Consider the following 23949-nt stretch of genomic DNA (forward strand, 5'->3'; position numbering starts at 1 on the left):
AGAGGATGGAGGTGTTCATTTTCCTGTTGAACTTTGATACAAGGTGACTGCCCAGAGCACATTTTTGGTGACGAAGAGGTTTTTTCATTATTATTTGTTTGTTTGTTTTTCGACAGACCCGTGAGGGGCCGGGCCTGTGGAAGCGGTGTGGGGCCGAGGTGGGTGGGTTGCAGTCCTGGGTGCTTTGAGCCTCCTCCTTGCCTGAGGGCGAGTGCCCCGAGGCGCCGAGCTCCTTCCCCACCAGGGTGGTAAACACTGGGCGAGCTGACGCCGCACTGCGGCCCCGGGTGCGGCTGAACCTGCGGACCTGTCCCCCCGGTGCAGCAGCGGCCGGGGGCAGGACTTCGCTCCCGGTTTTACCCCTCGTACCCTCCCTCTCGGCCGAGCCCCAGCGGGCTGCGCTGCCGGGGCTGGGTCGGAGGGGAGAGAAAGAGGGGTGGGGCGGCGGCGGGCCTCACATCAGGGCTCCCGTCGGAGCCCCGCCCAACCGGGGAGCGCCCTGCCGCCGCTGCTCGGGGCCGGGCCGGGCCGCGCCGGGCCCGGGAGGAGGGACGGCTGCCCGGCGGGCCGCAGTCGTGCGGTCCGCGGTGAAGCCTTGCCCGCAGCTGCTCTCGCCGCGATGAGCGCCGGGCAGGCAGCGGGGGAGGCGGCGAGCTGCGCCGCGCCGCCGGCGCTTCCCAGGGTGCTCTCAGCCCTTTTCTACGGGACGTGCTCGTTCTTCATCGTGCTGGTGAACAAGGCCCTGCTCAGCGCCTACAGGTGAGGGCCGGCGGCGAGGGCCGGACAACAGGCAGCGGCAGGGCTAGCTGCGGGGCCTGCCCCGGCTCTGTTCCGGCTCGGCCGCCCCGCGGACTGGCGGCGGGACCGCCCACTGCCTGGCGAGGGAGAGCTCCCGAACCGAAATGGGGCTCGGCCGCCCGCCCCGCCCCGCCGGGCAGGGAGCTTTCCCCTTGCCATTCACATCCCACAAGGGTGTCGCGCCGGGGCAGTCACCTGGCGCACCGGCACAGGAGCTGTCATGGGAGGTGCTGAGGGCCGGGTCCGTGGCTTCAGTTTCAGGCCCCGTTTTGTCCAATATATACCGCTTCGGCAACACCGCCCCATGGCAAGTCAGTGCCAGGCGTACTTTTGAAGCAGGCTAGTCTTTTCCTCCAAGGCCTTTCGCTATTCCCAGCTTCGAGGCTGGCGTTTCACCGGTTGTATCACCTTAGGCCCTTCAGGGAAACAGTGTTTCCCCTAACTGTGCCTTGCCTGCCTGGTTACCTTTCTTTCCTGAGGTAACGAAACACGAAAAGCGAACCCTAGAAAATATCATCATAAAACCACCACAGCCACGTCTTTCACTTGATGGAGCATCCTATATGGAGTTGTTGTCCTGTAGCTGTGATTTTTTCACCATTGCTATTCTTTGCTTTGAAAGGTTGCTCTGGTTTTGCTGTGTTTCAGCTCATTCTGAACTAGGGGAAAAAAAAAAAAACAACAAAACCAAACAAAACCAAAACACCCAAAACATGAGAAATGTTTAAAAGCAGAAATAGTTAAAAAGCAAAACTTGCATTTATTTTCTTTCAGTGCTATTTGAACGCAAAACAGGTGTATATAACATCTCCCAGAAATGATGCAAGGAGGTATTTTTTTTATAGTGGTTTTCATCATACAATCTGCAGTAAGTCCCGACATGTGTTTAGCACATCTGTGAAAGACAATGAAGGACAGCATGCCCATCAGTAAGCCAAAGTTTTGTGTGCATACCTTACATCTGGGATTGTTTAGGGCTCTTCAAATGAAAGATGCCTGGAGAAATCTGCGTTGTACAGAAGTCTCCATATTTATATGGTGTAGCTGTATGTACAAGCCAGTTTAGGAGTCACAAGATTATAAATGGAAGTCCTGTTTCTTCTGCTTATTTTTGGGTGGGGTTTTTTGGTTGTTTTGTTTTTTTTTTTTTTTTTCCTCTTCGTCCCCCTGATAGCTCTGTTTCCTGTAATCAATTTTGCTACTGGCCACTCCTGAGTCTTTTTTCAGTGTTATGACTCCAGTGTCATTGTAGCCCTTCTGCTGTGTTTCAGAGCATTTCTTCCTTTTGCTAATACTATGTTCCTGTCCCGTTGGTGCTCATTTGAGATTTACATTTCTCAGCACACCAGGCAGTAGTGTCACAGTTCCCAGCACCTTCTGTGATAAATAGCCACAATCTTAAGGAGCCTTGATAGTGAAAAATCATACCACTTGCTGTGAATGTGGATCCTCCTCAGGCATCTTTTAGTGCAGATGTGCACAGAGAATGAAATGGGTTTTATTTAGACTTCCTGGATGCAGGTTTCTGTGCAAGCATTCCTGATGGTGCAGTCCAGCACGATTCTGAATGACTCCAGGGAGGCAGCAGAAGCTGTCATGGTCAGGGAGCTCCTTGATACCCAAGACTCTTGGGCAGCGAGGCTCCAGCTAGTGCTGGTTATGACATAAAGCAGACATCATTCATAAATAACTTCTTTACTTGTGTTTAAGTATGCATACAGAGAGTTAGCAGTTAGTGCTGCACATTGACTGGTCGATTTAGGGGGTAAAATGGAAGCACTCAGGCTTTTCAGGAGTCCAGCTAAAGTTTCTGCTTTCTTAATATTTAAGTGTCCATGCTTTCCAATGAAGACGACTGGCAAGAATTTAGCTGGTTTAGCAGACAATAAATGTTTCTACATTTACCTAGGTACCTTTATTTTCACAAAAACACACTCTTAGTGTGGTTGGGCCATGGACATAAGCTTTAAAGTTAGGGCAAGTGGAAGAGATTTAAGTTACTACACCATCTCAGGATGTACAATGTATATGTGAGGCCACTCAAAAAATAATGCATTGTTAGAGTTCTCCAAATGTGTTGTTACCATCACTTACAAATATCCCCCAAATAATTAGTAATTTAGAATTGGTCAGCTGTGCATATGCTATATTATTTGGATGCAGCTTGTGTTTTGCTGCAGCAGAAATAAAATGTTAGGACTCCAATAAGGGCAGCAGTTCCTGAACTCTTCTGAAGGACAGGCCAGACACCCACATGTCCAGTTGTTGGCTTTGGTGCTAAATTTATTTTTTTTTCTCAGAATTATATATCTGTTTATGTTTTTCAGCTTCCCGTCACCAGTGTTTCTTGGCATTGGACAGGTATGTTCACAAGTAAAGCATACTAAATGTACTTATTATTTTGTAACTTAAACTAATGTTAGCATAGGGGGGAATGAGCATAAGGGGTGGGAATCTCAGTTATACTGCACTGCTTGTCTTCTGAATTAGATGGATTAGATGTAAGGAAGAGTGATTTGTTTTAGTGAGATCAGGGAAGTTTCAAGTCAAAACTACTGCCTAGGAAGAGTCCTGTAAAGGACTGGAAATGCCATTTATTTGCCTTTGTAAAGTTCAGTAATTAAGAGATCTGGCTGTCAAAACTGTCAGCGTCTGTTCTAGTAAGTGCATAGATCCTGTAAGACTCCTTGAGCATTTGTAGATTTTATGTAGAGATATTGCCTCTATTTGTAGACAAATCATGTATTTCCTTGTAAATTTCTCTTCTCTTTCCCAGGAGTTTTCCAGTAGGACTACCACACAGTTTTGGTTCTTTGTTGCCTTATTTACCTGTGGGCAATTTGCAGTACTGTAGCAGAAGTATATGTTTGTGTGTTTTCTTCTCTTCTCTTCTCTTCTCTTCTCTTCTCTTCTCTTCTCTTCTCTTCTCTTCTCTTCTCTTCTCTTCTCTTCTCTTCTCTTCTCTTCTCTTCTCTTCTCTTCTCTTCTCTTCTCTTTCTTTGCTTTGCTTTTTTCTTTCTTTTCTTTTCTTTTCTTTTCTTTTCTTTTCTTTTCTTTTCTTTTCTTTTCTTTTCTTTTCTTTTCTTTTCTTTTCTTTTCTTTTCTTTTCTTTTCTTTTCTTTTCTTTTCTTTTCTTTTCTTTTCTTTTCTTTTCTTTTCTTTTCTTTTCTTTTCTTTTCTTTTCTTTTCTTTTCTTTTCTTTTCTTTTCTTTTCTTTTCTTTTCTTTCTTTTCTTTTCTTTTCTTTTCTTTTCTTTTCTTTTCTTTTCTTTTCTTTTCTTTTCTTTTCTTTTCTTTTCTTTTCTTTTCTTTTCTTTTCTTTTCTTTTCTTTTCTTTTCTTTTCTTTTCTTTTCTTTTCTTTTCTTTTCTTTTCTTTTCTTTTCTTTTCTTTTCTTTTCTTTTCTTTTCTTTTCTTTTCTTTTCTTTTCTTTTCTTTTCTTTTCTTTTCTTTTCTTTTCTTTTCTTTTCTTTTCTTTTCTTTTCTTTTCTTTTCTTTTCTTTTCTTTTCTTTTCTTTTCTTTTCTTTTCTTTTCTTCTCTTCCCTTCCCTTCCCTTCCCTTCTCTTCCCTTCCCTTCCCTTCCCTTCCCTTCCCTTCCCTTCCCTTCCCTTCCCTTCCCTTCCCTTCCCTTCCCTTCCCTTCCCTTCCCTTCCCTTCCCTTCCCTTCCCTTCCCTTCCCTTCCCTTCCCTTCCCTTCCCTTCCCTTCCCTTCCCTTCCCTTCCCTTCCCTTCCCTTCCCTTCCCTTCCCTTCCCTTCCCTTCCCTTCCCTTCCCTTCCCTTCCCTTCCCTTCCCTTCCCTTCCCCTCCCTTCCCTTCCTTTCCCTTTCCCTTTCCCTTTCCCTTTCCCTTTCCCTTTCCCTTTCCCTTTCCCTTTCCCTTTCCCTTTCCCTTTCCCTTTCCCTTTCCCTTTCCCTTTCCCTTTCCTTTTTTCTTTTCTTTTTTTCTTTTCTCTTTTATTTATTTTTTACTATTATTCATTATTATTTTTGTTGTTAGTAGGCATCATAGTAAAACCAAAGTTCAAATGTATGACTGCAGAGGTATGGCTGGGAAAGATGGAGCCTTAAAGCAAGTGTGGTTTAGGCAAATACATTTAAAACAGAGGATTTACTTTCTGCTAAGGTTGCAAGCCAAGGGGTAGTGAGAAAGAGGTGAAAAAAAGGTACTGCAAGTCTGACATCTCTGCTGCTTGGTGCTGAAGTAAAATGTCTCGTAAAGTCTTGGCAGTGTGAGAGGGTGAGGCAGAGTTTCACACATCTATTCTGCTCAAGGAACCACTCAGATGGTGTTTCAGTGGAAGCCAAAGAATAGAAAATGTGGCAATAATTCATGTTAAGGGCAATGATATGGCTTTGTTTTATTGCAGAACTTAAGACTCAGTAGCATTTTAATTTTTTTATTGTCTGATCCTTCCAAGACTTCATTGAACATTTTGTAAAGTTCATATAATATGATATAATGCTTTAGTCTGCAGAGTGTGACTCTACCCCATCCTCTAGACAGTCTATTATTGTATTTTTTTATAAGAAAAATGTTATTTTTTTTTTTCATCCCTGGGACAAGCATCAAGTTATGATGTGTGATTGCTCAGATATTCTCCTTCATCGTGTCCATATCTTTACTGTTTCTTCTTCATGTTGTCAACAGACTGAACAACACACAACCCTGCCTCACATTACCAAAACAATTGTAGGAGTGTTTCCTCAGACTAACCAACACTCAGTGAAAATAGCATCACTACCTTGGGATCCTGGCCTGTTTTATTTTCTCAGCTCCTTCTCAGCATGCATTGTTTTACAGAATGCCACTAATTTTCTCAAGCTAGTAAAGCATATGTCTATATTATACTTTTAAATAAATAACTGGCCAAATTCATAAGAATAAAGCTATCCCAGTTTATTAATTGCATTCTGTGTTTTTCTTTAACAGAAATACATAATACCTAGCATTTGTCAAATGCATGTAAAGATTTTGTTTTTGAAATAGTTCTTTCATTTGTACATGACAGTTTTGCTCTTACATGACTTTCTGTTTTTTCTCTTTGTTTAGATGGCAGCCACTATACTTATCTTGTATGTGTCAAAAATAAATAAGATTGTTCACTTCCCCGATTTTGACAAAAGTATACCTCTAAAGGTAAGGATTGCATAGGTTCTGATATTAATACTAAAATGTTACCTCTTATACTGGCATTCTTTCTTATGGAGACAAGATATAAAAGAACAACAGATAAAAATTGCATTGTTTGTCAGATGTGATTATTTATCTTTGTTTCATTTAATATTAGGTTTGACCATGTTAATTTCACTGCAATATTCACGCCTTTATTTTGCAGAGAAATGTGGTGCCATTTTGGCATGTAGTACATGAGAAAAGGTGCTGTACCTTCATACAGCTGATGAAATCTTTCAGATTGCTTGAAGTATTTTTCTGGATATATACAGTTCCCTCTAGGATCGATAGGAGATCTGTGTTTCAGAAAAAAATTTGATCACACTATGAAGAGAGAAAGGCTGCTTGAAAATTTGAATGGGACATGTGATAAAACAGTAGAAAAAGAATATGTGATAGACCAAAATCCTGAACAGCAGTTAACTCCAAATGTAAGATTTATGTTCCACACGAGTGACTAAAATAATGCTCACTGAAAATATTGTAGGCAGGGGATAGCTCCTACCTGAAGTGTACATGGTCTGAAGAGGCAGGACAGAGAAAATATGAGAGGATCTTTTACTATCTCAGACTGGAAGCTAGGATCTGAAATTACTACGGTAATGATTCTTGTAGACTTTTGGATCTATGTGCAATATTGCTGGAGCTTTACTTTTATGCATAAGCCTGTGCATTTATTTTGTTGTTGCAGGGTATTGGTCAGTGTTTGCCCAGATAGAGTTAGCTGCCAGCTCTGCTGCAGGGCTCAGATGTCATAGCTTTTCAGGCCAGCATCTTCACTGCAGAATCTTGTACTGTCAGTATGAGGTTTACTATTAATGTCTTGCAGCCATTTGTGAATGCTGTTTATTGTTAATGCATACTGAAATATTGGCCAATTATAAAATGGACAATCCTTATTTATTCCAAAATAGGAAAGAAGAAGGTTTCAAAGTGGGTAGTTTTGAGTTCTGCATATAAACAATGTCAAGATACCTCTTCCCTCCACCTCCCTCTGTTGCACTATACTATGCACTTTCTTTGCTGTCGGCTTTAATTAAGCGTTAGTATAAATTCACTGAAAAAAATACAGCACCCATTTTCTTTGTTTTAATAATATTTTTTCTTATTTCTTTGCAATATTTATTTTTTTTTTCTTTGCAATACTTCCCTGGATATGCTGGTAGCAGTCAGCCCTGCAGCACCTAGGACTTGTATACTGCCTATAGTGCTGGATTAGACTAGTCACAGTTAATCAGGTGGATTACTCATTGTTGATTCCTTTACTTTTTAAAGCCTCCTCTGACTGACTCTTCATCCTTTTGACAACTTTTGCTTTCACTGACACTAAGATTATCATTGCTTTTCACTCCAGGCTGGTTTATGCACTCAGTTCTTTCAGCTAGAGTCTTTAAATTAGCAAGGTGCTTTTTTTAGTGATGAAGCTCTGGAGTGCTTGACCCTTTCTAAGTAAATGTTTCACTGATCTCTGATGTTGTAATTTTATCTTTACAACAGATAGATTTCAAAGGAAAACAAATGTAATGTCAGCTCTGCTTTCATCCTATGAATGAAATAGACAATTTTTTCTAAAAAATCTGTAGAAAAGATAGTGCATAATAATTTTTTTCCGAACTTATGTTGATAGGCTGAGTGTTTATTGTTCCTTATACTCCTGTTTATAATCCTGTTTACTTTTGCTTTCACTTAAAAGTTAACTTTAGTTAGCCGTAGTTAACTTTTACTGCACTTTTCTCTCCTCTTTGCTGTCAAAGAAATGCAGAATTGTTAACATAGATAAAGTGCAGTCCACTCCTCTGTATGCTTTTCCAGCACACGATGGTCTGAGAGGGTGTAGCCTCCAATCACAGTTTGCTATCAGTCTCCTGGAGCATGTATAGTCACAACAACAGCAGCTATTACACGTTAGGGTAGAGGACTTGTCTTTCTCCTGTTTCAGCTCCACTTGACTAATAGCGAGTGGGATTAGATGTACACACCACCTTTGTCCCCATTGATTACTTTGGTTGGTTTTAATCTTCTGCAGCTTTTCTGTGGTGGGAGAAGTAAGAGCTTTAAGCTGCAGCTGAATATTGTGTAGGGATGCCTCACTTGCACATTTTCTTCAGGCTTTGAATATCACTTTCCATTTCTCTTTATTGTGTTAAGGCCCATATGTTTCTGTGCAAGTCAGTCTCATTATGATAGAAACTGGAGAAGGTAAAGTTTATTTTACCCTAAATACTTTTTTTTTTTTTTGTATTCAGTTATCTCACATAGCATAATTTGTTGGGTAGATCTGAAATGGTGTGCCTGCCAGGCATATTAATGTGGAGTACATACAGAAGCACAGCATGCTTACTTAGTATGAAGTTTATTTATTCTTTTATTTCACCTGTTCTCTTTCTTATTTAGCTACTGTTATTAATACTACTTTATGCCTAACATTCAGATGTTATGATGGGTATTAATCAGGGGATTGTAAGTAATTCAAGTAAAACCATTTAACATTTAAGCAGAGTCTCAGTCTCATTAGAGGTAGATTGCAACTCTCCTAATGAAACCAGTGGAGCTGTGGTTGTGAATGAGCACATGAACAAGAGCTGCAGATCAGTTTGCAGCACAGTTGATTCTCTTTTTTCCTTAAAAAGCCCCTCTTCTTGCTAAAAGTACATCTCATATTAATACAGTTATAAAATTCTAACAAAGTTTCTTAAAGGTGCTTAAAACATAATAATCTGAGTTGTGCTTTTAATTTTATCACAGTTGTTTCCTCTGCCTCTGATTTATGTTGGAAACCACCTAAGTGGATTATCAAGTACCAGCAAACTCAGGTACAGTAAATGGAAGATATAAGTAAACTGTTTGAATTTTACCCTTTTCTCTTGCAAGGGGTAAAAATCCTGTAAAAGTTGGATTCATGGGTTCTTCTTTCCCATTTCCTCACTGTATTTGTAAAAGACAAAAGTTAAGTAAGTTACTTTAAGCATAAGTGTAACATCTCCTCCTCCTGTGGCTGACATATTTTTGATTTACTTTCATAACTAATTTTTATAACAGAAAAGTAAGAATGGCTGCAGTGTTTCTACCATTATCATTTTGTTAAATTATGTGACATTGTTTGCATTTTAGAATTTTTCATCTTGTTTGGGTTGTCTCTAAGGTGTAGATGATCCTGTGCATAACTTCAAAATGTCTGTTGGAAAGTGATTATACTCCATGTTAGGATTTGTATCACTTATTAATGCAGTTGCTAAAAGTTATCTTGAACAGGGAACTAATTGGTCCATATGGCCATGCTGTCAGATTTCCAAAGTGTCAGATGCAAGTGTTTTCTCAAATTTTGAAAAATTTCCAGTGACTTTGTGTAGAACAACAATATGTTGTTCAAAAGTAGCTGTTTATTGGTGCTCAAGCCGATCCCACCTTTCCTACTTTCTCTGATTTTTTTCTTGTGGATTTATTTTATTTTTTTTAAAGCACAGTTTGTTTGCTAAGCATGTTTGCTTTGTGTTTTATTTCTGTTACATGTTTTCAAAGGCAGGTTTATTGTGTGTCCTTTACGTTTACAACAGAAATAATTTTTACTTACTCTGCCCAGGAACTATTTCATAGGGGCTGTGCTAGGTAGAAAATAGCTTATATGTTCCATTTCACTGATGCACAGGGACCTTTTAGGAGGTAGCCAGTTGCATTGTTTTACAAACTGGTAAATCTTGTTATTTGTCAATAATTCAATTATGTAATCTGACTCTAGTGTCAGACTGACATTTTTTCATGTAAGCTAAGTGGCTGGAAATTTGTTTTGGTTGCTTGTTGCTAAACTAATGGCTTTATCCTCTGGTTAGTAAACTTAAATAAGAATTAGAACATACACATGCTGTTAATCTGATGCTATGCTTGAATTTTTATGTGTTTTTTTTGACAGTTTGCCGATGTTTACTGTGCTCAGGAAGTTTACCATTCCACTTACTTTACTGCTGGAAATCATCATACTTGGGTGACCTTTTTTTTTTTTTTTTTTTTTTAAATTTAAGATACCTTTATTTTAGATCATATAAAATGGATTACTAGTGGCATCTCATCAGAATATTGATTTTTACTGACAAATAGAGAAACACAAAGAAAGTGGATTTATGTAGCTTTTTTGAAGACATAGATATATGCATTTTAGTGTATACAGGGGGAAAAAGTAGCTGTCATTTACACAGCTCATTCTCTTGACTGTTACATAGGAATCAGGTAAGCAGAGAACAGCTCAGACATTATTTTTAATGAGAAATTAAGAAGTATATGGTATTGCAGCTTGGGATCACTAGTTTCAGTTGTACTGACTTGGAAGAACAGGAATATAAATATGTCAGCTGGAGCTGAACCCAGGCAACATGAGAATAACAATCAGGGGAAAAGCTTTTCAAAAAGCTCCAGGTAGACTGCCATCTCCTTTTGACTGAAGAAACAGTTGGTCAGTGTGATGCGTATTTGGGGATGTTCTGGAATTCTTTTCTAGTTATAAGTTCTTACAGGAAAAGCAGAGCATGCTGTCCTCTTTTGTTGGCCTAAGGACTCACATGAGGAACTGAGGAAAATGTGAGTCAGTGAGGTTGTCATCAGCTCCCAGCTGGACTACAGCAATGTGGTATATGAGTGCAAGTAACATCCTAGCCTAAAGGAAGCTTAAGAGCAGAACGCTATATTCTCTATTCTTACAGGCTGCCGCAGTGTATTTCTTCAGAGCTGAAAATGAAAGGACTCCAAAGAGTCCATGCTGGATTACCTCAGGATTTGAAAAGCAGTCAAGATTTGGGTTGTTACTGTCAAGAGCCACTGTGATCAAAGCCTAAGATATCTAGAGACAGCATATAGCTTTGTTGTCAGGACAGTGATCCACAGGCTCATTTGACACAGGATTTCTGCAAGAGCATTGTACATTTTGTTTTGATGGATCTTTTCTCACAGGCCAGCTCAGAGCTGGGTCTAGAAAAGGAAAATGTCTGTAAGGCACACTGCAGTATTAAGACATTTCTAAATAAAGTAGTAGAGATATAAGAAACAGCATAGTTATTTGTTACACTTTTTCCTACTCTGTGGCAGTGCTGCTGTATACATAGTGAAGAATGTCATAAGCTGCTGTGCTTTCCCCTTCAAGCACAAGGTTTCAGTCTGATTTCAAAACAAGTATCTATTTTAAAAATAGCCCAGACAGTGTGCGGTACAGCACCTTCCCCAAGAAAGGTGAGATGAAAAACTGCGTGAGAGATGTGTCATGATTTTCCATTATTGGATTATGGAAAGACACTGTAGTATGTCCATTATGAACACAAATACACAGTAAATTACAGTTTGTTCCAGGGTTGTTACTTTAAACCTTTAATCTTTACTTTTGAAATTATCTAGCAGCAGAATGCTCACAATGTTTTTTCAATCTCTGTTCTCAGGGCCAAAGTCTGACAGCATGGCTCATGGTCAATCACATTGCTTCTGTAAGGTTATCATGACTGTGCGCTTGTGTTAAATGTTCTTTGATTACTAATTGCTTTGCAACTTTTCAGGCAGCCAGCCATTTAATCTCCTTTTCAAATAATGAAACTGTGAACTGTCTTAATTTTTGTCTACAGGAAACGATATCCAGTGAGCATTGTAGTCAGCGTATTTGCCATCATTCTTGGAGCTTTCATAGCAGCTGGGTAAGGTTTCCACTTGCTATATGAAGTCCTGTTATGAGAGGAGAGAAGACAGGAAGATTTTTTTCTGTGCTGAGTAAACCTAAATTAAGATCAATTACTCTGGATTAAGCTGGTTTCAAAAATATCTCTACTGACGTAATTTGGAAGTGCAGGAATACAAAGGGAAAAATTTAATTCCAGCTGGAAGTGTTTGGGTCTTCTTTTTTCCCTTTTAGGTTTTCCTTTTTTATAGGATCACAAATGAAGCAAGTTAAAACTGTGTGAGGAATGCTGCTTTTATTTCCTAGTATCAATGTATTGTAATAATCTTAGAAAAATGTACTTTTGCTCTGGATTGAAAGCCTGATTTTTTTTTTTTTTCATTGTTGTTGTCAAATATTGTTTGGAGTTAAGCAATGTAATTTTTTTTTTATTTTAGATAAAGTTCACAAAGCACTGGTATGCCAGTCTCCTTTGTTTTCTTTCTGTGAATATTCCTTTACTCCGCTGGGAATGTAGTGTTATTTTTTGTTTCTGAGCTTTGCTGTGTACAAATGTTCTAATTTTCATGTGATGTGACTTGGATGGGAACCATGTCTTATTAAGTGAATATCTCTATATCCATGAGGTGACTAGTCAAAACAGAAAGGATGACAATACGTCTGGGCTACCTGTAAAAAACAAGTATTTTTTCCCTAGCTACTTCTTGTGTTAAAAGAAATAGGTAAGTATGCTCAGTAATAATTGGACAAGTTGTCAGGATTGAAGCAGATGGAATTTTTCATAGAATGAAAACTGAACATTTCCTAACACTTCTGTGCTGAGTACTGGGTACTCTCTGATGACTCATTTATGATGGTCCTGTGACTGAAGAAATGTAAAGTACTTCGACTTACAAAGAAGGCTTGAAGCACATCCTGTGACTTGCTGCAGTTGTCAGGATTTGCATTTCCTCATTTATGATAGTTTTTTAAGTAAACAAATAGTTGCAATGCATTGTATACTCTTTGATTATTTACAATATAATATTTCTTTCCCAGGTCTGATCTGTCTTTTAATCTGGAGGGTTACACCTTTGTGTTGCTGAATGATATCTTTACAGCAGCAAATGGAGTTTACACAAAGCAGAAAATTGATCCAAAGGTAACTGTGGTGATTAAGTTGAGTTTAAGATTATGACAGTTTCATTACAGTGGGTTGCCTATGATATGACTATGAACATACATTTAGGAACTAATGATTAGTTTCGTTTGTTTTCATATTTCAGTTGATAGATGTATGCTTGATAAACTTGATTTACTTGATTAGTAAACTTGATCTGTACTTCTAAGGAAGATCACTTTTTGAACACAAACACACATTTAGTGAGGTTTGTGTAAAATAATCTTCTGGATAGGAGCAGTGACCTGTCCAGTTTAAGTCAATAGCCACAAAAACTGCTATCTTTTTTAGCTATTTAATAGCAAGTCCACCAAACCCAATTAGAAAGAATTAGGTGGTACCTTGATACGTTATACTTTACGTAAACATTGAACAGGCTGCTCTTCAAATACAGTGCCATTAAAATGTACCAAGACACAGCAAACAGCAGTCCTGGAGATGCAGGATAAAGGTTTTGTCACAGACTTTTGTGGTTCAGTCTGTGAAAATATATATCTCAGTAGTCACATATAGTCCAGACTCCGTGTGTTTCTTTCTGAGCAGCACTTTACAGCCCCACAGCTTTCTGCAGAATACAGGGTTTCTTTGTGAAGCAAGAGAGAAGCTGGAGAGATTTGCTAAGTAGCATGGCTGAATCTGGAGGAAGGAAAGGCTGCTTTTTCATTCCCCTAATCTTCTGCCTTTTGTCAGGCAAGTTAACCAACTGGATGTATGGCATGCCCCAAGTTACTTGAAGGTACATCAGTTACCAGTGATTGCAGATGCTCCATCTAGGAGTCAGACTTCATTAATTTTCGTTATGTTTGCAATAGGGAGCCACCTAGCCCTATGCTTTCGTGGTTGATTTGCAGTAGATGGTGTGGGTAATCCCTTGGCCATGCAGAGACTTACGTGGAGTCTGACACAAAGCAGTTCTGGACCAGTGCCTTGGGAACTTTCTAACTAACTGGTGTTGTAGAAGCTGTCCAAGGTACAGCAGAGGTGTAATACTCTCCTGAGCATACAGGCAATGTGACTGAAATGAAGACCCAGCTCAGTACTAAACACTGAATCCAAGGTCACAAGCTTGTATTTTAAATTGAAATGTACTATGTTTTGTCTGCTCATTAACAATAGATTACCAGAGTAATATTTAGTATTTCGTTCCGAATTGACTTGTAATTGCAAACACCATGTTTCATTTTCCATAGGAGCTGGGGAAATATGGTGTCCTTTTCTATAATGCCTGTTTCATGGTGATTCCAACAGTCATTATTAGCTTTTCTACTGGAGACTTTCAGCAGGTAAGGAGCAATACTGCATATCTCAGACTGCTAACGGTATTTTGTTCAAGGTGATTTTTTGGTGGGTTGTTTTTGGTGTTTTTTGGTTTGTTTTTTTTTTTTTTTCAAAAGGAGGGGGAGGTTGGGGGCAATTTTTGTTTGTTTTTAAAGAGGTAATCCTACCTCCATATTAGTGACTAGTATTTGAAATATGTGACTTTAGCTTGCCCTTCATAGGTAAGAACTTCTAATTATTCAGTCTAAGGAGAAGCTGCATTTGTGTGGTAGCTCTTGCCATGTGTGATTTGCCACATGCTACAAAATAAGATTTCAAATACCAAAACCAGACAATTTCCAGTCTGTCATTCTGATGCAGAGAACAGATTCCTGTTTAGTCTCAGTCTAGTTTAGTAACCTATATGTAGCATTCTTATGGAATGACAGCGTGACTCTCCATAGCTAATAACACAGTATAACACCTTAGGCAGAATGTCCTGGCACATAAATTATCGGACCAAGAGGTTTGTGGTTTTTTGGCTCCCTCACAGACTTAACTGAGTTGACTTTCTCTTACCAGTAAAATGAGTATAGGCACTCATATTACTTTTTGGAAATGTTTGAGATTCACCAATAAAAACTGTTACAGAGCTTGAGGGTCTCATAAATCATTGCAGTGTCCCTTGTTGTGCCCTGAATTCACATGATGTTGTTCTTGTGTGCTTAGAAGTCTGTTTTATGTGGAAAAATTGTCATTCCCTGAAAATGATGGATTTAGATCTGTTCTGAATATGAAATCTCTTCTTGTGATGTCAGTCCAGCATGACCTTTTGCCAGTTTAGGAAAATGCAGCTGATACCTTTCTTGGCAGATGTACTGGGGTCCAAGTTTTACTGTAAGGTTTCCACTGCTTTCCTGGCAGTCAGGCTGCAGGCATTTTGGGAGAACTGGACAAAGAAGTTTACCTTGTTGCTGGGTTTATTCCATGGGAAGAATAAGGAGTTGTTGATCAGGCACAAACAAACAATTTAATCTTCAATTACCTGAAAAGAATAAATAAATGTCAGATAAATGCATATTGCCTATTGCGCATATGCGTTGGCTTGCTCGCTTAATATTAAAAGTGCCATTAGATGATATGGATAACTAGTGTCTATGTGATGCAAAGAGATTAAATCTCTGAAAAAAAGGGAGAAAACGGAAAATTACTGGTGAAAGATCAACAAATCATTGTAGATAATATCTGTATTCAGCAGATTTTCAGGCCATAGAAGTTGGTTTGCTTTTACCCTAGCAGAGCTTTTTGCCTTGATCTATCAAAGACCATGGACAGCATGTATCTTTTGCCAGTCAAAATATCAGTGCCGTGTTTATGTGATAGGGAGATTGCTTCTGCTCCTCTAGCTAGTTCTGGAACAGTATGTCTTTAGAGACTGCAGTTTTTGAGTGTCCCAGTGTTCACTTTTCCTCCTGGCTGACTAAGAATACAGGAAAGCATGATGCAATGGAAGAGAAAGGAAGTCCTGGAATGTCTCTGTAATACTTTGCAGTTTGTTGTTGCACACCACAGCACAATTCAAGCAGGGCAAAGCTGCCCAAGATCCCTCCAACCTATTACCTCAGGTGGTGGAGGCTCAGCTAGTCACAGCTCAGGGTGGACTAACAGGCCTTTATCCTGTTTCTAAGGAATGTGTTCAGCCTTTGATGAAGTTTGTGCTGATACAGGTAACTTGAAACTAACTGGATTAAAATAAGGCATACCCTGGAGTTTCTAGAGATGGGAAAGAATCTATGACATATTTCTTAATGATTGTTGTGTGGCACTGTGTGTTTGTTTGCTGTGTGTCATTAAGGAGCAGACTTCATAGAAATACAGCATCATAGAATAGTTAGGGCTGGAAAGGACCTTAAGATCATCTAGTTCCAAAGTGACGATTTAGTCTTTTCACTGACCTTCATTGTTGAGAGACCTTAGCAGTGCTTATTTATTCTAGTTTGGAGGTAAAAAATGAAGGCTTGGACCTTGAAAGCTGACTGGTTAAGAAAGTTGAAGCTTTCTGGAAACTAGAAGGCTGCATGGAGACCTCATAGCAGCCTTCCAGTATCTGACATATCTGCAAGGATGCTGGAGAGGGACTCTGCATCAAGGACTGTAGCTGTAATACAAGGGATAATGGGTTCAAACTTCAACAGGGGAAGTTCAGTTTAGATATAAGGAAGTGACGGTAGTGAAGCACTAGAACTGGTTGCCCAAAGAAGTGGTGAATGCTCCATCCCTGGTAGTGTTCAAGGCCAGGCTGGACAGAGCCTTGGGTGACGTGGTCTAGTATCCTTTCCAACCCTAACTATTCTGTGATTCTAAGTGTCTTTGAAACAGATTTCAAGGTTATTTTATTTTTTTTTTGTCCCTGTGTCATTTCAACACTATTTATTATGCAATATTAATAATTGTTGTTAACTATTAATAAATATAAAACCACAAATTCTCTGTATTGTATTTTTATTTATTGCTTGCAGTGTGCAGTTTTATATCTGCACTGCTATACATAGCACAGGAATGTGTCTAGGCATCATGTGTGCCATCATCCTGTTTCTGAATTTAAATGCCTTAAACTGTTTTCAGTAGTATATGAATGTTTTGTAATTATAATATGAATCAAATGCATTTTGTGATTTTGCCCATTTTCTTATTAACTACATTTTATATGTATTTACAGTTGATTGTATAGTACATAATTCTCTCTTTTTTTTTTTTTTTTTCTTTTTTTTTTTTTTAATAGGCAACACATTTCCAGCACTGGACAAATTTTTTGTTTGTCTTTCAATTTATTCTTTCCTGCTTTTTGGGGTAAGAACACAGGGCAATCAAGCAAGGTGTTTTAGTGGCAGTGATTCAAATTGCAGATCTCAAATGTAAGACTCACCAGTAAGTTATGTTAAAATTTGAAGAAAATTTATTTCTCCCCCTAGGCCTCTGTCTTGTCTTTTAGTTCTTTCTAAAAATTTAAATAACAGTATCACTACTCTCTGTGGTGTTAACGTCACAGTACAGTGATCGAAATCACAACATTCAGCATTTTATTTTCTGTACTCAGGATCTCTGCTGGCTATCTCTTGTGATTTATTTCTTTGCAGTTAATAGAATGTAAACCCTTTAGTGTATAGGAACTGTTGCCGTGTGTTCTTTAAAGTACTTGGAAAAGCAAGGGAGACTCAAAAGTAATGAAACAATCCTTTGTTCCGGTTGGAATTGCTGAGTCAGAGAAAGAATAGAAAAAGAGTTGGTTTCTGTTCTGCTCCTTCATACATAAGCAACCAGTGGGTCAGACTAACTTCAAATACTGACATATAAGAAGCACAAAGAATAGGGGTGGCTCTGCTAGAGCTAAAGCAGCATGAATTTAATGTGTGTTTATAGTACATAATTATCATAAAATACAGATCCACAGATTTTTTTTTTAGGGTTTGGAACAGGTGGGATTGAAGATCCCAGCAAAATACCAATCCAAAAAGTGTTGGAAAATTTCTAAAGTGTTGCTAAACTTCTGAGGTCTCTGGGATGAACTTATAAAACTTTCTCCTTTATCTAATTTAGGTTTCTCTTGATGTATTCTACTGTCCTATGCAGTCATTACAATTCTGCTCTCACAACGACTGTAGTTGGTGCCATCAAGGTGAGTTATGGGGCAGAAGAGGAAGACAGGAATGCTGAAATAAACAGGGACTCAGCAGTGATCGTGGTTATGCTTTGAGCTGGAAACTCAAAATGAGGGCTAACTCTTAAGACATTGCTTGTGCCAAACAAGGTCACGTCACAAACTGACTTGGTTCTCTTCCTCTGAAGCTCAGGTATATCTAGAAAGCCATGTATCAATGTATTTTTATTTTTCCTACAAGAGAAACTTGAACCACTTGTATTGAAATCTATAAATCTAACCACATTTCATTAGGTACTGTCACCTGCTTCTGTTCTGTATCAGGTTACTCTCAAGGTCAAGGTGGCCTGGTGAAAATCCAGTGCAAACTGATAGACTAACCCACTTTCACTTTGGGCTGAACTAATTTTGTTGCAGCTAATACATAGGGCATTCACAAAGAATAATGGCTAACCTGTGGTAAGGAATGTATTGCTTTATGGTTAACTGCTTCAGCCTCTGTATGAGAACTTGTATTCTACCTGAACGGAGGATTTAATTTTGGTTTCCGGTCAATTTGATCAACACCAAAACATGCACATCTTAAAACCTGAACTTGGTGTCCTTACAGTCTGTTTTCTCTAATCCAGTTTAACTTAAAACCCGTGCAGCTTCCTTTGTGTTGAGGAGGCCAGCGTGTTTGAGCAGGGAAAGTCACTGACTACCAAGCACCTTTTTGTGGGCCAGTTTAAAGAGAAGAATGGAGCTAGAAGAGTTTTAGCAAAAGACAAAACTTGTGCAGTTGTGGCTCAAACAATTATCAGAATCCTAGGAACTAGGATAGGCACAGGAGTAACAGTCCTCAAGATGCTCCCTGTATTCCTTGAGTAAGGAATACAATTCCATCAGCATAGCAAAATCCACACGAGGAAGATGGTATTTCTTCCACAGCTTGGTGTTGGTTTGGTTTTGGGTTTTTTTGGTGGGTTTTTTTTTTTTTGAGGGGTTTTTTTGTTTGTTAAGTTTTTTGATTGGTTGGCTAGGTGTTTGTTTGTTTTTTGAAGCTGGCAGGATTAATCAGTCCATTAGTTTTCATTCTGTGGCCCTGGAAGTGTTCTTTTAAATTTTATATGTGTGCATTGAACCATTAAGATGGACCAACACTATTTCTGTTTTCTGAGCAACAATAGTCTTTGAGGCATTTTAAACAGTTTTAAAGGTGAGAAGCACTTTATGATGCTGTAGTCCCCAGCAGAAACTGGTACAAATTATACCATTGTCCAGGCTAGCTGCTAAAACATGTGAAACCAGCACAGTGTTGGTAAAATGATCACACAGTTCTATAGCTTTCCTTCTGTCTCTAGGGGACAATTTTCCTAAGACTAGATGGGGGAGGGGTGAGAGGTAGAATCTTCAAACTCTGCCTGCCCTGAACTTGAGCCAAATGCTTTCAATGCACATTTAGTTGGCAAAGTAAGGAGGTAACCATTTCAAAGCAGTAATAAAAAGCTTTAAAGCATATTTTTTATGCCTGAGAACCCAAAACTTACTTTTAAGAAAGGGAATTTGAAAGGAGCTTTCCAAAGATGAAAAAGAAGTGCATTTTCAGAAGGTGACCATGCTCCATTTTGCTTAATATCAAATAGCTGATTTTCTGTTTTATTTCTTGGTTTTTGGTTTGTTTTTCCTTTTATTCCCAGAGAGCCACTCTCAGTGTATTATGTGCATTTAGTAAACATACTGCTTTTATTATTTTATTTCACTGTGACAATATCCATAAGACTGTTACCCCATGAATATAATTTAAATGCTGATTTTAAAGTGGCCAGCAGCAGCTATTTCCTTAGAAAATAAATTGTTATCATTTATATTCTTGGAGATGAAAACTACTTGAATAAATGCAACGTCTTTTGTTTCCTTTCAGAATATATCCATTGCTTACATTGGAATGTTGATTGGTGGAGATTACATATTCTCCATGTTAAACTTCATAGGGCTAAATATTTGGTGAGTGGAACTTGGAATAACCTTTGTTATAAAGTGGAAAATTTCTTAGTGAGATACACTTTTATGTTTTCTTTCATTTGGCCCACTTGGGTGAAGCAGTTTTGAAACTACCAACCTGAAGAAGCACTGCCTCAGGATATAAAGTTCATTACAATTAGTTGTCTTTTCATGTCTGTTTTCATATATTGAATTTTATTGTGGTAGGATCTTAACTATGGAAATATGCCTGCAGTTTTACTATGTGAGATTGAGTTCACTGGGTTTTTTATGAGCAGCTGTTCTGAGCTCTGAGGCTTCCAAGTAAAAGCCAAGTGGTGTGAGAAGTGAGAACACCAACTCAGTGAGTTGTGCCCATTGAATATGAGTTATAACTTGTGAGTTGTTACTTTCTGTGTTTGGATGAACAGTTACATCTGTTTGTTTGAATCTGTTTGAGAAACTAATAATTAATCTTTGTCAGCTCAGGGCTGGTTTCTCAGATGGCTTACGTGGTCTTAGGCACTCCTAATTTATGCTAGCTGGTATTCTTTAATTTTTGGAAGGAAGGGTGCATATTTATAGAATGGCATATACATCAAGTATCTCTGACACCTCTGTTCTCTTTTCTTTAGTATGGCAGGAGGACTGAGATACTCATTTTTAACTTTAAGAGGAAACAGCAAGCCTACACAACCTGGGGATGAAGAGAATGCACTTTCTGAATCACACAGTTAGCCAAAATGCCCACCTTGAAAGAAACTGAAGATACAAGTTTGTTTAGCATTGCTGAGAACTTAATAATTATACGCTGGAACATATTTAGAACAAGTTAAAAAGTCTACCTCAATTGGCAGAGATGTGCACACAATTCATTGGTTCAGAAACACCATGCAATGTGTACAACATTGTACATGTGGACAAGTTTAATTTTAGCTTTTTTTTACATCACAAGCTAATTTATAGGAAGGAATGCCGTGAGAAAATCTGAAGTTGTAAATTTCTTCATTTACCGTACTTCGGTGCTATTTGTACTTGGAAAGATCTGCGAGATCTGTCTCAGTGTCTGCCATTATTCTCTGAGGCAAAGCTCCCTGTGAAGATCATGAGGCTTGATTCACCATTGCTTTACAACATAAACGGTTTTTGATACCAGTGAAGAGGTGAAAGATGCCAGTGATTCAGAATGATTTCATGTATGCGTTTGCTCTTGTGTAAGTGATGTAGAACGTATGGGGTAAAGAGGAGATGTGCTCTTAGGTTGTTTCCTGTGTAAGTGCTGACTAAAGAATTCAGGATACAGCCTGTGTGTTCAGTATACATTGTGTAGACATTCTTTCTCAGTCCTTTCTTCATCCTCAATAACATCATGATGTTCTCTGAATTGGCACTGTTGTTACAAGTGAACCCTCCTAACTTTGCTGCAGGATAAAGAAGAGTAGGAAATTAAGCAAGCATTTTTTAATGTTTAAAAATATTTTTGTGTGTTTGAGCCAGTATCAAACAGGTGATTAGGAGAGATAACAAAGGTAAATATTTTTGTTTAGTGCTGGCCCAGGGGTTAAAAAAAAGGCCCAGAATGTGGTAGTCTGAGTTATCATCTGGGACAATAGTAGCACTGCTCTGTATCTTTATTTCCTTCTCTGAAAATACAATTGATAGTGCTTACCAGTGTCTCTGAGGATATAGCATTAATCTTTGAAAACACAATGGAAACATTGCAGCTTTGGAAGACAGCAGCTTAATTAATCTTGTTGAAGTTCTCAATTACCTGAAACATGAGCCAAGATTTTTTTAAAATAATCAAATCAAAAGAAGATTTTGGAAGACCTTGACATGGAGTTAGGATTGTCTAATGACTTGTTTTATCACAGTTTGAGTTAAAATATAGCTAAATCTAAAATGCATTACTTTGTGACTAACATGTGAATGACCAGATCTAAGAAACATGCAAGTAGCTCACACCAGCACCTTTAGGGAATGATTGGGCTGCCCACTGCTGTGTGGAGTTGAATGGCAAGAGGAGCAGTGGTTGTAGATGGTAGAACTGGAATTTAAAGGCACAGTCAAATTGGAAACAGAAGCCTGGGCTATCCAGTTCCTTACAGCTGGCTAAGAGATGTGACTTTATTTTTCTACCTATCAAAGAGGTGGGGAGGGAAAGGGTTGCTGCATATATTTTAGAGAGAGCTTCCATTTTTTAAGCATTTCCTTATTCTTGGAAAGCCTTGAGTATTTTTTACTGTATTCTTTTATAGGACTTCTCTTTTTCCAGATTGTCTCTACCTCCAGAATCGTAATTATTGAACCTCAATTCTCTGCAGTGGTACAAGGCATTGGAAGGTTTCTATTAATTACAAAAACATGATGAGAGCCATTGCAATACTGATGGGCACACAGTTACACCTGCTAAATAAGATGTAGTTTCTCCAAAGGAACAGCCGCTGTATGCATTTGATTCATTAATATTTTACTGTACCTTTTATAAATAAAGAGACGCAGATCACAGTTTTAACAAGTTTTTCATTTTTTTATACGGATGGACATGCAGAGATAATGTTGATTCCAGTAAAATTCCGGTTGAAACTCTGGGAATATGAGCTCAACCAGGCTCAACTATCGTTAGAATTCAGGCAATTAAGGGTATGGCTTTTCATTCAGAACCTCAGTGCCTTTTGGTTAACAAGGTAGTAATTTAAAATTTATTTCTCTTAGGATACATCTGTAGGCAAACCTTTTCTACAGATTTCATATTAGCTTAAGGAAATATTAAACCATTTGTAAAACTAGATTACTTAATTGCTGTGTGAAATTTCATTTTCTTTCTTTTGGGAAATGGTAAAAGCAGTTAGAAACATTGTCAGTCTTCAGAATACATATTTAAAAGAATTAGTAAGTGGGCTAGTTTTGAGAAATCTACCACAGGCCAACCGATCAGGAGGGACTCTGTGGATGAAGCTCTCTATAGAGAGCTAAGGCAAGGGCTCACAGGCCCTTGTCCTCATGGGGGACTTCAACCATCCTGATATCTGTGGGGGGGATGGTACAGCCCAGCACAAGCAATCCGGAACGTTCCTCGATTGTGTGGAAGAAAACTTCCTTCTGCAAGTAATAGAGGAGCCGACAAGGAGAGGTGCCATGCTTGACCTTGTGCTCACCAACAGGGAAGGGCTGGTTGGAAATGTGAAGCTCCAGGGCACGCTTGGTTGTAGTGCTCATGAGATGGTCAAATTTGAGGTCCTCAGGACAGTGAGAAGAGCGTGCAGCAAGCTCACTGCTCTGGACTTCAAGAGAGCAGACTTTGGCCTCTTCAGGAACCTACTTAGTGAGGTTCCATGGGGTATAGCCCTAGAGGGCAGTGGGGCCCAAGAATGCTTGCTGACATTCAAGGATCACCTGCTACAGGCTCAGGAGTGTTGCATCCCAACTAGAAGGAAGTGCAGCAGGAGGGCCAGGAGACTTCCATAAGGAGGTGCTGAGGAAAATTCAAAGGAAAAAAGAGGCTTATAAAAGGTGGAAGCAAGGACAGGCAGCCTGGGAAGAATAGAGGGATGTTGTCTGGGAAGCTAGGGACCAGGTTAGGAAGGCTAAGGCCCAGTTAGAACTGAGTCCGGCCAGGGATGTCAAGGGTGATGTAAAGGGCTTCTATAGGTATGTCGCTAACAAAAGAAAGTTTAGAGACAACGTGGGCCCTCTCCAGAAGCTCTCGGGAGAACTGGCTATTGTGGATTTGGAGAAGGCTGAGGTTCTTAATGACTTCTTTGCGTTGGTCTTCACTGGCGAATGTTCTGATCACAAAACCCAAGTCTTGGAAGGCAGATGCAGGGACTGTGAGGATGAAGACCTTGGGCCCACTGTAGGAGAGGATCTGGTTCGAGACCATCTTAAGAACCTGAACGCACACAAGTCCATGGGACCTGATGAAATCCATCCGTGGGTCCTGAAGAAGCTGGCAAATGGAGTTGCTAAACCACTGTCCGTCATATTTGACAAATCATGGCAGTCAGGTGAAGTTCCCGATGACTGGAAAAAGGGAAATATAACCCCCATTTTCAAGAAGGGGAAAATGGATGACCCGGGGAATTACAGACCAGTCAGTCTCACCTCTGTGCCTGGCAAAATGTTGGAGCACATTCTCCTGGATGGCATGCTAAGGCACATGAAAAACAGTGTGGTGCTTACTGACAGCCAGCGTGGCTTCACTAAGGGGAAATCCTGCCTGACCAATTTGGTGGCCTTCTATGATGGGGCTATGGAACTGATGGACAGGGGTAGAGCAGTTGATGTCATCTACCT

The 23949-nt window shown here is 39.3% G+C and overlaps 1 protein-coding gene across 3 annotated transcripts; it reads left to right on the forward strand.

Annotated features, from left to right (window-relative positions):
• Window positions 1–199: 199 nt before the first annotated feature.
• On the forward strand, window positions 200–22161 carry SLC35D2 (solute carrier family 35 member D2). 3 transcript variants are annotated; one of them, XM_065662893.1, is made up of 12 exons: window positions 402–759; window positions 3126–3159; window positions 5848–5934; window positions 8716–8783; window positions 9878–9949; window positions 11568–11636; window positions 12656–12758; window positions 13967–14059; window positions 16816–16883; window positions 17631–17709; window positions 19595–19677; window positions 20289–22161. In XM_065662893.1, the coding sequence occupies exons 1-12, from the start codon at window positions 620–622 to the stop codon at window positions 20389–20391; spliced, it is 999 nt and encodes a 332-aa protein (XP_065518965.1). In that variant the 5' UTR covers window positions 402–619; the 3' UTR covers window positions 20392–22161. The 3 variants fall into 3 exon arrangements, with proteins under 3 accessions (XP_065518968.1, XP_065518966.1, XP_065518965.1); XM_065662896.1 differs by lacking the exon at window positions 16816–16883 and having other exon boundaries at window positions 200–759; XM_065662894.1 differs by lacking the exon at window positions 9878–9949 and having other exon boundaries at window positions 200–759.
• The last annotated feature ends 1788 nt before the right edge of the window (window positions 22162–23949 follow it).

This window comes from Lathamus discolor, chromosome Z, assembly GCF_037157495.1.
Source record: "Lathamus discolor isolate bLatDis1 chromosome Z, bLatDis1.hap1, whole genome shotgun sequence".
Taxonomy (NCBI): Eukaryota; Metazoa; Chordata; class Aves; order Psittaciformes; family Psittacidae; genus Lathamus; species Lathamus discolor.